Consider the following 12504-nt stretch of genomic DNA (forward strand, 5'->3'; position numbering starts at 1 on the left):
GGTCTAGACATGTTCAGCCAGTTGACTAGGTCAGTGAACCCGCCACCTTACACTCAAGTACGAATGTAGAGGCCCAACTCCTTATTATAGATGTTGGCGCTAAATCTTGAATAGATAGAGATGAGTGCAACTTACAAGTGGGATGGACGATCAAGAGATCGATTGGGTGTTGGATGCCGATTCTTCCTGTCCTTGGATGCTGATCCTGAATAGAAGATAAGCGAAGCTCGTAAAGTCTATGGAACCGGTGTGGAACCAGCCTAAGACCCTCCGATGCTCGAGTAAGATTGTTTTTAAGAGCTCTTGCTGTTGACTATATAGTAGTATAAAAGTCAAGCTGAAAAGTCTTACCCCTGTATTGTAGTGGGAGGGGCATACTTATAGAGGGCATTTAGTATGCTCTTAGCGCTCATTTTCGATGTGGGACTCGTGGGAGGGCCCTATGAGGTTGACACGAGTCCTTAGATATTTCAGGCGGGTGCTTCGAGGTTGATTCTGCAGAATCGGTAGGGGATACCGATTGTAGGCTGTGTTGGGCCCTGTAATGATCTTTTGCTGCTTTGAGACAATATCATCAGTAGCCTATGCCGATTGTCCGAGGCCTTGGGTGCTTGGGCGAGTTTATGAGATCCACGTGTCGTTGTACGAGTGGAGGGTCAGATATGGTACAAACAGTAGTCCCCCAAGTTGCCGATTGAGAAGCTTCTCGGTTGGGGACTTGAATGTGTATTCGGCATTCTGACCCGGACACAATGGTCCCATAATTGCCGATGGTGGTATGTAGTCCCCCAAGTGCCCAAGGGAGTGAGCTTGGATAGGAGACGGCATGATGTGCCGGTTGTTGCAAAGGGGCGAGTGAAAACTCATGAATATGCGGCTGCCGTTCGGCACGAGAGGTGAGTGAGAACTCATCAATGTGCGTCTGCCGTTCGGCACGAGAGGTGAGTGAGAACTCATCAATGTGCGCCTGCCGTTCGGCACGAGAGGTGAGTGAGAACTCATCAATGTGCGCCTGCCGTTCGGCACGAGAGGTGAGTGAGAACTCATCAATGTGCGCCTGCCGTTGGTTAGTGGAGTTGTGCTCGAAGGTGGCTAGATCTGCCACGTTCGGGAAGTTGAAGCGTCTCCGAGGATTGGAAGCGTTGCAACTGACGTTTGGTCTCTCCCATGCATGCGTGACACGTGTCGGCATGGCTGTGAAGAGCCGCGTCGTTTCGTATCCCGATGCGTCGCTTCGCTTCCCGATGCTAAATCGGCCTTATAAATGTGAGGAGAAGACGAGAGTACAAATACTTGGAAATTTTGAGAGCAAAGAGAGCTTGTGAGAGGCGATTTCCGGCAACCGTGCTGAGGCTGAGCAGGCGATTTCCGGCAAGTTTGAACAAGGCGGAGGCGATTTCCGACGAACTTGAGCCACCGTGCAAACAAGGTATGTTGCCGTGTTTTCGTATTCCCATGGATCAAAGTGTTGAATTGCAAGAATTTATGTTTGAACAATGTATGAACAAGCATGAACACGCATGAACACGTATGAACGTAGTGTGTTTAGGAGGTAGAATAGGATTTGGATTCTAGCACAGCCCTTAGTGTACGTTCGTGTGTTGTTTGTAGATGTCAGATACCGAATCCGAGCGTAGGCGTAGTCCGAGGGCATACGAGGATGAGTCGTCCTCGGGGAGTTCTGCCGAAGAGAGTGGGAGTTCTGAATCTGCGAGCTCTTCGAGCTGTGAGATAGTGGAGGGGGCAGGAGGGCGTGCCGAGGCTGGGGGTACTTCAACGAGGGTGCCTGGGGGTGATGAGCCTTCGACCTCGGGTCGTGAGGCCGATGGGGGTGGTGTCTCTGTTGCCGTTCCCGGGGAAGGGGTGCTGAGGGTCGTCAGGGGTAGGCAACGGATCCCGATGGCGAAGCCCACGGAACCTGTGTTCGGAGTAGATGACTTAGAGCCGAACACACTGACCGAATCCGAGTTGGCGAAGATTCGGTCGGAGTACAACATTCCGGAATCGGTAGGGATGCGAATTCCGGAGCCCTTAGAGTCGCTAAGTGACAATGACAAGGGGGTGGTCTTCTTCACAGATGTGTTTAAGCATGGCCTTCGGCTGCCGTTAAAGCATTCGGTGCAGAAGATCCTGGCGGCGATCGGTTATGCGCCAGGGCAGTATAACCCAAATTTTTGGATTACGCTGCTCGGGACGATCACGGCGTTCAGCTTGGCCGGTGAGGGGGAGCCAAGCTACGAACAGTTCGCCCAGCTGTACAGTGTGACGAGGGCGAAGAGTGCCGATCATGGAGGGTGGGTTCAGTCCAACTGTCTCTCGGCAGGGCAGCGTGGGCACTTTGTGGTGGGGGTGCCGAGCTCTCAAAAGACGTGGCGCAAGCGTCGAGTGATTGTCTCCGGTGATTGGGAATCGGCACCCGGAGTTATCGTTGAGAGGAGGATTCCTACGTCCTTCCAGACAGTCGGTAGGGTAGAACCTGCCGTTCGGCAGGGTTAATAGTGTTGTTTTTTTTTTTTTTTTTTTTTTTTTTTTTTTTGGGTACTGACCGTTGGTATTTTGGTTTCAGTGTCCTTGAAACGGCCGGCCGCACCGATCAGAGAGATTGAAGCAATCGAGAGGGTGAGAGCGAAGATTGCCGAAGAAGATCGGTTTTGTAAGGAGCTGCTCTACTTCCGGAATCTGTTCAAGGCAGGCCTGATCGGTAGGGACGAACACGATCGGAGGGTGAAGGAGGAAGAGGAAGAAGAAAAAAGGCAAAGTAAGAGATGCCGTTCGGCAGGGTCGGTGTTTTTTTCTATGCTGCCGTTTCCTTTTTGACTTCGTGCTTTTCCTGTTTTGCAGTGGCAGGAGGGAGGCCTATGAGCGAGGCGACGAGGAGGCGTCTGGAGGGGCAAGGGGCGCCAAAGACGAAGAAGGTTCAGTCCCCCGGGCCGAAGAAGAGAAAGACGGCAGGGCCAGCGGGAGGGACGTCGGCTGATGAGCAGACGGTGGCTGACCGCCGGAGGGAGAAGAGGGCGGCGGAGGCAGAGGTCGTTCGGGAGGCCCACCTCCAAATGACGGGCAAACGGCAGATCGAGGGTCCCATCGATGTGACGCCGTTGCCGAAACGGCCAAGGGGCCCGAACGAGGGGACATCGGTGTTGATCCCTGATGATGAGGTGGAGGGAGAGGAGGGACCGGTTAACATCGCGTGTCCTCGGAAGGCTGTGCCGTTCATCAACTGTATGATTGACGGTGCTCAGATGGAGCTGGCTGAGCTGGAGCAACTGTCAACGAAGACGTTGCGTGAACAAACCGGTCGGGCCTTCCGTCTCCAAGCAGCGGTAAGTGTAGGATTTGTAGCTTAAGGATACTTTGATTCGGCATGTATTAATGTGTCCGTTGGTGTGGCAGGCTAATATGGACATGTGGCTCTGCGCGAAGCGAGCTGTGAATGCTGCCGAACGGTACCAAAAGAGATTTGAAGAGGGCCGTTCGAAGATCGCTGATGCCGGAAAGATGTTGCAGGAGGCGGACCAGCGTGCCGAGGAGAATGCGGCGAAAATTGCTGAGCTGGCGTCGAAGCTGGCGGCGACCGAGCTGGACGTGATGGCTGCCCATGAGGCGAAGGCAGCGGTAGAGGTGGCGATGGATGCGGCCGAGCGGTCGCATGCCAGGGAGCTAGTAGAGGAGAAGGCGAAGGCCGTTGCGGACTACCGATCGTCGGAGGAGTTTACACGTTTGGTGGATAGAGAGGTCATGGAGCAATGTGACGACTTTCTCTATCGAGTCAAACGGTATAATGCTGACAAGAAGCTGAACCTGAACTTCCTCCGGGATCCACCACCGCTGCCGGAAGGGGTGACCGAAGAGATGGTGGAGGCCTACAAGGGCGAGGATGCCGAGGCCGAGGAAACCGACGACACCGATTCAAGCAGTGGGGAGGAAGGTCATCCCGGGCCGAGGGCTGCCGTTACGTCTACTGCCGAGCCGTCGACTGATCATGTGCCTGCGTCAGCTGATGTCGATGTTGTAGCGACCGAAGCCGATCCACCCACCTCGTAGACTTTTTGTTTTTAACATTTTTGAGCGTGCCGAACGGCGTATTGTAAAGACAGATGGCCCTTCTGTGGCCCCTTATTTATCAATGTTCAGTTTGTTTCGGGTTAATGTGTCATGTCCCTTAATTCTGTATGTGCGCATGTCGTATGTAGAGTATGTTTGACATAATATTGCTGAATGGTAGTGCCGTATGTATAGAATAGGGAGTTCCAAATTAAACCGATTACAAAAGTTGATGACCGAAGGTGACGACCGAAGGTATGATACAGAGGTGATGACCGAAGGGGCGTTCACTTGTAGTAATATTTGAGATGTTCTATATTCCAAGGGTGGCCGAGGGTTTGACCATCGGTACCACGCAAACGGTAAGTGCCTGGGCGGCAGATGGTGACAACTTCGTAAGGACCTTCCCAAGATGGACCAAGGGTGCCGTCGTTGGAGTCCTTGGTGGCGAGGGAGATTTTGCGTAGTACCCAGTCCCCTACTTTAAACGATCGGCGTCTGACGCGCGAGTCGTAGTAGCGGGAGGTCCGTTGTTTGTAGGCGGCATTCCGAAGCTGAGCCTGGGAACGGTGTTCCTCAATGAGGTCCAGGTTGAGAGTGAGCTGGGCTTCGTTTTGCTCTGGCTCGTAAGATGCCGTTCGGCACGATGGTGCGTTGATCTCGACTGGAACAACGGCTTCGGAACCGAAGGCAAGGGAAAATGGCGTCTCGCCAGTCGACCGTCGATAGGAGGTATTAATGGCCCATAGCGCTTCCGGAAGGAGATCGGGCCAAGCTCCTTTAGCTGTCCCAAGCTTTTTCTTCAGCGTCTTCTTGATGATCTTGTTGATTGCTTCGACTTGGCCGTTCGACTGCGGATGTGCTGGGGAGGCGAAGAACAGGTTGATGCCAAATCGGTGGCATAGGTGCCGGAACTGAGAGGAGTCGAATTGTTTTCCGTTGTCGGTGATTATTGCGTTCGGGAGGCCGAATCGACAAATGATATTCTTCCATACGAAATGTTCAACCCTGGCTGCAGTGATTGTTGCCAAAGCTTCGGCTTCGGTCCACTTGGTAAAGTAGTCGACGGCGACGATGGCGAATTTGACCTGTCCCTTGCCCTGGGGCATAGGGCCGATGAGGTCTAAACCCCATTGGGCAAAGGGCCATGGGCTAACAATCGGAGAGAGTGGTTCGGCAGGCAGCTTTGGAACGGAGCCGAAACGCTGGCATTGATCGCACTTCTGGACCAGGGTGGTGGCATCGGCATGGAGAGTCGGCCAGTAGTACCCTTGCCGAATGGTCTTGAAAGCCAATGATCTAGCCCCAGAATGGTCCCCACAGGCCCCCTCGTGAATCTCTCGTAGGACGTAGTTTCCCTGCTGCGGGGTCATGCACCGAAGCAATGGTAAGGAGTGACCACGCCGATAGAGAATCTGATTCAGAAGGAGGTATCGTGCCGATCGGCGGCGGATAGTCGTTGCTTCAGGTTTGGGGCCAGGCAACGTGCCGTTGGCGAGGTAGGCGTGGATAGGATCCATCCAACTTGGATCCTGCCGAACGGCATGTACTTCGAGGTCGGTGGTACTGCGCCGAGTGAGGACCTCGATCGGCACACGGCGCCCTATGTTGTCGTCGATCGCTGATGCAAGGCGTGATAGAGCATCGGCGTGGCTGTTCTCGGATCTGGGGATCTGTTGAACTTGGTACGCAGTGAAGTGGTGCAGCAATCGGCGAGCGTGTGTCAAGTAGGCAACCATCGAAGTGTCCTTGGCTTCAAATTCAGTCAGTATCTGGTTCACGACAAGTTGTGAGTCGCTACAGATCCTGAGTTGCTGAGCGCCCATTTCTTTAGCGAGCCGAAGGCCGGCCAACAGAGCTTCATATTCGGCTTCGTTGTTGGAAGTCCGGAATTGGAATCGGATGGCATATTCGATGGTTGTCTGGTCAGGGGCCTTGAGTACCAAGCCGGCTCCGCTGCCCTGTCGGTTGGACGAACCGTCCACGTAGAGAGTCCAAAGTGGAATTGACGGATTAAAGATTCCTTCGGTCGGGTGGGCGACTGGTACCGTCGAAGATGAATCGGATGCGGCGTCCTTCGAAACTGGCCCCTCGGACGCGGTTAACTCAGAGATGAAATCGGCTACAGCCTGTCCCTTCTCGGCAGGACGAGGGTGGTAGCGGATGTCGAATTCGCCGAGCTCGATGGCCCATTTGACTAGCCGACCGGATGTCTCCGGTCTCTGGAGTATCTGGCGCAGAGGCTGATTGGTGAGGACGGTAACACTGTGAGCCTGAAAGTATGGCCGAAGCTTGCGTGCTGAAAGGACGAGAGCGTAGGCGAGTTTTTCGAGCTCGGGGTACCGAATCTCAGCGTCTTGCAAAGCATGGCTAATGTAGAAAATGGGGAGTTCGATGCCGTTCGGCTTGCGAATGAGCACAGAGCTAAGTGCCGTTGCCGAAACCGAGAGGTAGAGGATGAGTTCTTCGCCGGGGAGAGGAGTGGATAATAGGGGTGCTCTGCTCATGTAGGCCTTAAGATCTTGGAAGGCGCGATCGCATTCGGCAGTCCAGACAATCTGCCGTTTGCTTCCTTTGAGGGCTTTGAAGAATGGAGCGCACCGATCGGTAGCCTTGGAGATGAACCGGGCTAGAGCGGCGACACGCCCAGTCAGACTCTGAATGTCCTTTTGTGTCTTCGGGACCTGCATGTCGAGTAATGCCTTGATTTTTTCAGGGTTGGCCTCGATTCCTCGTTGGCTGATCATGAAGCCGAGAAATTTGCCCGAGGAAACGCCGAAGGCACACTTGCTCGGGTTGAGGCGCATGTTGTACTTTTTTAAGACGCCGAACATGAGCGAAAGGTTGTGGAGATGAGAATCGGCCGTTCTGCTCTTGACCAGCATATCGTCCACATAGACTTCCATCGAGGTGCCAATGAGGTCGGAAAAAATTTTGTTGACCAATCGCTGGTATGTCGCCCCAGCGTTCTTCAGGCCGAACGGCATGACGTTGTAGCAGTAAAGTCCCTTGTCGGTGATGAATGCCGTGTGTTCGCGATCGGTAGGGCTCATGAATATTTGGTTGTAGCCTGAGTATGCATCCATGAAGCTGAGAAGTTCATGGCCTGCCGTGGCATCCACCATCTGATCGATCCGTGGCAGAGGAAAGCTGTCCTTTGGGCAAGCCTTGTTTAAATCGGTATAGTCTTGACACATTCTCCAGGCGCCGTTTGATTTTTTGACTAAAACCGAATTTGCCAGCCAAATTGGGTAGGTTACTTCGTGGATGAAGCCGATGGTCTTCAGTTTGTCTACTTCGAGCCTCATTGCCTCATACCGTTCGGCATCGTAGGCCCGCCGTTTCTGCCTGATGGGTTTGAAAGTGGAGCAGATGCTGAGCTTGTGGCTGATGACACTCGGGGCGATGCCGGGCATATCGTCGTATGACCAGGCGAAGACTTCTGCGTTGGTTTGCAGGAAGGTGATAAAATCGGCCCTGAGTGCCGGACTCAAGGTTGTACCGATTCGAACTTGTCTGTCCGGTTGTGCTTCGGAGAGGGTGACTGGTTCTAAATCTTCGGCGGGTTGCGCTTGCGGGGTTACAGTCTCATCTCGGGGGTCATCTGGTTTGTCCGTCCCCCTGCCGTTCGGTACGCCCAAGCTGGTGGCGACCGAGTATGTTTCGCGAAGCGCAGCCCTTGCCGATTCCTTGGTTGCCGAAACGTAACACGTCCGTGCACTCAATTGGTCCCCTCGCACTTGGCCGACGCCAGCGTGTGTGGGGAACTTGAGGAGGAGCATGTGTGGTGACAGCATGGCCTTCATTTTTGTGAGCGCCGTCCTGCCGATGATAGCGTTGTATGCCGTTGGGCAGTCGACCACTAGAAAATGGGTGTAGAGGACCGTTCGTCTGGGGATGGTACCGACAGCGAACGGGAGCTGGACACTGCCGATTGGTTCAACCACGTCGCCAGAGAAGCTCAGGAGAGGGGTGATATCCTTGTTCATATGCCGAGGGTCCACGCCGAGGGCGTTGAAAGCGTCGGCGAATAGCACGTTGACCGAACTGCCGGTGTCGATGAGGATTCGGCCTACGTCGAAATCCGATATATCAGCCCGTATGATCATAGGATCAGAGTGCGGGAAGATGATGCCTCGCTCTTCTTCTTCAGAAAAGGTGATAGGTTCCCAACCGTTGCGTTGAATTTTGTCATTGCGTCCTCCCGCCACGCTGAGGATTTGTGGATGCCGTACGGCACGAACGTAGTTTTTAACGGATCGGTTGCTGGCTTCGGCAATAGGCGCCCCTCCACTGATCATATTGATCTGCCGATTCAATGAGTTATCCGTTGCTGGCTTGGTGTTTAAATACTGATCCAGCTTTCCGTCATTGATGAGGCGTTCAACGATTTTGCGCAGCGCGATGCATGATTCCGTATCATGGCCGTTGTATTGGTGGTACCGGCAGAAGACACCGGTGTCTTTTTCGCTCTGGCGAGGGAGTTTCCGATTGTTCGGCTTCGGTATCATATCCCCTTCGGTCAGGAGAACTTGCTCATAAGTGGTGTTGAGCAAAGTGAAGATTTCGTCTGGCCGATTCCCCTTGTGGTTGCCCTTCTTGTTGTTGTCCTGCCGTTCCCGGAAGTTGTCCTTCCGCTTGTTTCGCGGAGTGGAAAAAGCAGGGACAGGGGGTGCCGTTCGGTAGGGGGCCTGGTTTGCCGATCGGTCGACCGGGAATCGGTCGTAGTTCTGCGTTGGAGGCTGATCGGTCAACGCCGTTTTGTTTATTGGGGTCGAAGCCGATCCCTTGGAGTTGAAATGCTCAGCCTTGGCGTGGATAGCCGCCTGTTTCATTAATTCGGAGTAGGTGGTCCAGTTGCTGCTGTGGACCAAATAACGAAACTGAGACGACCGAAGGCCGCTTTTGAAGGCACCGAAGGCCGCCCTGTCGTCAGTTTCCGGACATCTGGAGTACTCATGGCTGAACCTAGCCGCATATTCCCTCAACGGCTCATCGTCTTGCTGCCGAACGGTATATAGATCATCGGCGGAATATAGGCGATCGGTCTGAATCATAAAATGGTTGAGGAAGGTTTGCTTCAACTGATTGAAATTGTCGACCGTGTCTGGCTCCATCCGATAGAACCAATTCAGAGCGGCTCCGGTCAGGGTGGAGGGGAATAGCAAACATTGGCCTTCGTCCGTCAGTCCTTTGCAACCCAGAGCTGATTGGAAGGTATGAATGTGGGTAACGGGATCTTCGACCCCCAAATAAAACGATATGCGGAGTGCTTGGACCTCCTTCTCGTGTCTGAATGTCCGGATTCGATTGGTGAACGGCCCTGGCTGTACCGTTCCCCATGTTGGTGTCCGAGCCTGGTCTTGTTCCTTCTCGATGCGAGTCATCTTCTGTAGGAGGAGACGAATAGTCGGATCGGTAGATGGAAGATCGTCACCAAAGGGTTCGATCGCTCGGTTCCCTGTGCGTTGGTCAGTATTGTGACCTCGCCTTCCTTGGTCTGCCGTTCGGCTGGGGCTTCTCTCGTAATTTCCTTTTCGCCGATCGTTGTCTTGGTTTGATCGGTGGCTGTGGCGTCGTGCAGAGGGCCCTGCCGATGAGATTGTGGTTCCTGGGGATGTTGGAACATAATCTGATTCGTCCGTCTCTTCCAGGCCGATCGCGCCGTACCTCTGGCGTAAGGGGGATTTTGGTCCAAGTACCTCCAGGCGTGGATCGTCTAGCTTCGCCCGGACCTGGATGGGCGATGACTGCCGTTCCCTGCGCCGATCGTTGATCCTCTTGCGGCAATCAGAATAAACGCGATATTCGGGATGGCGTTCCTTCGGAGTGGGCACGAACAGTCTTCGGGAGACAGTTGGTCCGTTCGCGGCCTGCTGCTTCCCTCTATCCTGGAAAGTGGGCTTTCGTACGCTTTTAAACGATTTCTCCTGCCGAAGCTGTGTGGCTGGTTCCCGATCGTTCTGCAACTGGGCGGAGAGTGTTTGTTGTTGATGCAGTTGCCTCTGGGTGTCATCCAGTTTGGAGGCGAGAACATTGTTGTGCTCCTGCATTCTTGCCATATCCTGCTGTAGGGTCTCCATCCGAGCCTCCAGGGTGGTCGGTCGAGCAGGTGTCTGAAGCAAGGGAGTTGGATTCGGCTCGCCAACGAGGCCGAGGATGGGGCCATCGGTAGGGAGGGCCGAAGATGGATTCATTTTTTGGTCTCAGAGTTCTTTGTTTTGAGATATGGGTTGATCGATAAGCGATTCCCACAGACGGCGCCAATCTGTTGGCGCTAAATCTTGAATAGATAGAGATGAGTGCAACTTACAAGTGGGATGGACGATCAAGAGATCGATTGGGTGTTGGATGCCGATTCTTCCTGTCCTTGGATGCTGATCCTGAATAGAAGATAAGCGAAGCTCGTAAAGTCTATGGAACCGGTGTGGAACCAGCCTAAGACCCTCCGATGCTCGAGTAAGATTGTTTTTAAGAGCTCTTGCTGTTGACTATATAGTAGTATAAAAGTCAAGCTGAAAAGTCTTACCCCTGTATTGTAGTGGGAGGGGCATACTTATAGAGGGCATTTAGTATGCTCTTAGAGCACTTCCAGCAGCCCCCTAGGGCAAGGGCTGGGGGGGGCAAAACTCAAAAACCCATTTCCAGCAGCAAAGTCCAGCCCGGGCAACTACTGGGGTCCACCTGCCTGGGCAGGCCCGAAGGCATAATCAGCCCGAGTGCTGGCCCGAAGGCGAGCTGACGTCATTGCTGACGCCAGCGTGACGTCAGCAGGCGGAATTCAAATTTTTTTTAACGTTGGCGCGTGCGTTGCACGCGCCAACGTTAAAAAAAATTTGCTGCGCGCGCGTCAGCTTTTCCCCAACGGTCATACGCCACGTGGCAGCTTCTGGTCCTTCCGATTGCTTTTTTCATCCAATCCAACGCCCATGAATTTTTCAAGGCCAACAATTATGAAAAAAAATCGGAAAAAATTTAAAAAAATTCCCAAAAATTACTGAATTTTTTTTCTATAAATACCAATCAATCCTCTTCATTTTTAACCACAAATCCTCAAACATTTTCTCCTCCTCCAACTATTATTCACTTTCTACTTCATATTTTTTTCATTTTCTACTCCATATTTTTTTCACTTTCAAGTTTAATTTTTGTCTATCATATTATGGCTTTTTCTCAAGAAACCGGAGGGGCATGGAGCATCATGGAAGATGTCTTGTTATGTGAGTGTTGGATCCAAATTAGTCATGATCCCATATCGGGTAATGAGATGAAATTCAGTCAAATGTGGAAAAAAATTCATCGTGAATTTGTTGAAAGATCGGGTTCCACCCGTACAGAATCGGCATTGTCTAGTCGGTGGAAAATTCTCAACAAAGAGTTGGGGAAATGGAGAGATGCCCTCACTAAAGCGATGGATAACCAAAGAAGCGGGGAAAATCTAAGCGATGAGGTAAATTATTTGTAATTTTCATTATATTAATTTTAATGTCCTATTAATTTTAATTTAAATGTTTCATGCAATTTGTATATTTTGTTAATATTTCTTGTATTTCCATATTTATTTAAATGTTTCTTGCAATTTTTATATTTTGTTAATATTTCTTGTATTTCCATATTTATTTAAATGTTTCTTGCCATTTTTATATTTTGTTAATATTTCTTGTATTTCTAATATTTATTTAAATGGTTGTTCCATTCTCTATATTTTGTTAATATTTCTTGGATTTTCATTCATATGTTTATCTTTTTTGCATTACCAATATTTTGTTTAAGTTCTTTGCATATTCAATTTTTTTTTTATATAGATTGTGCAAGCTCAAATGTGGTTTGGTGCTACTGGACAAGGGAAAAAAACTTTCAACCATACCCAATGTTGGGAGGTGGTGAAGCATTGTAAGAGATTTAGCATTATTCCAAAGGGTCCAACGGTGATGTTAAATGAGACGCCACTCCATGATTCACAAGCTTCGGATTTGCCTATGGAATCCCCTATGAGTGAAGACTCACCCATTGAAAAGGAGCCGAGACCTATTGGGAGGAAGGCGGCGAAGGCAAAGAGACGAAATAATTCTACTAGTAATGCCTCTAAAATTTTGGAGGAAATTGCTAGGCAAAACGCCATGAGACTTGAATTAGACAAGAAAGCCCAAGAAGATGAAAGGGCAATGCGAATAGAATATGCTAAAGAAAGGGAGTATGTACGCAAAGAAAGGGAGTATCAACGCAAAGAAAACGAAGACAAGAAGGATCGGGAAACCATGGCCATGGATACAAGCCATATGTCTCCTGAAACAAAACAATTTTGGAAGCTTGAACGAAAGGCTATTATGAGACGAAGACTTTTTCGTGATGATGGACCTAGCAATACGGATTGGTTAAATGATGAAAACCCTTAAGTTAGTTTGCTTGCCTTTTCATTTCATTGTATTTTAATGTTTTGTTTTAATTTTTGCTTGTAAT

At 51.2% G+C, this 12504-nt stretch overlaps 2 protein-coding genes across 2 annotated transcripts; both read left to right on the forward strand.

Annotated features, from left to right (window-relative positions):
• The first annotated feature begins 157 nt into the window (after window positions 1-157).
• LOC148295089 (uncharacterized) lies at window positions 158-2432 on the forward strand. Its single transcript, XM_088252383.1, has 3 exons — window positions 158-896; window positions 987-2369; window positions 2423-2432. Exons 2-3 carry the CDS (start codon window positions 1612-1614, stop codon window positions 2430-2432), a joined length of 768 nt encoding a protein of 255 aa, XP_088108509.1. The 5' UTR covers window positions 158-896; window positions 987-1611.
• A 282-nt stretch (window positions 2433-2714) lies between these two features.
• Window positions 2715-12504, forward strand: LOC148295090 (uncharacterized). The gene is made up of 4 exons (XM_088252384.1): window positions 2715-3323; window positions 3394-3520; window positions 11223-11494; window positions 11850-12504. Exons 1-4 carry the CDS (start codon window positions 2766-2768, stop codon window positions 12438-12440), a joined length of 1548 nt encoding a protein of 515 aa, XP_088108510.1. The 5' UTR covers window positions 2715-2765; the 3' UTR covers window positions 12441-12504.

The sequence above is a fragment of the Prunus avium genome, chromosome 4, assembly GCF_965620075.1.
Source record: "Prunus avium chromosome 4, drPruAviu1.hap1.1, whole genome shotgun sequence".
Lineage (NCBI taxonomy): Eukaryota > Viridiplantae > Streptophyta > Magnoliopsida > Rosales > Rosaceae > Prunus > Prunus avium.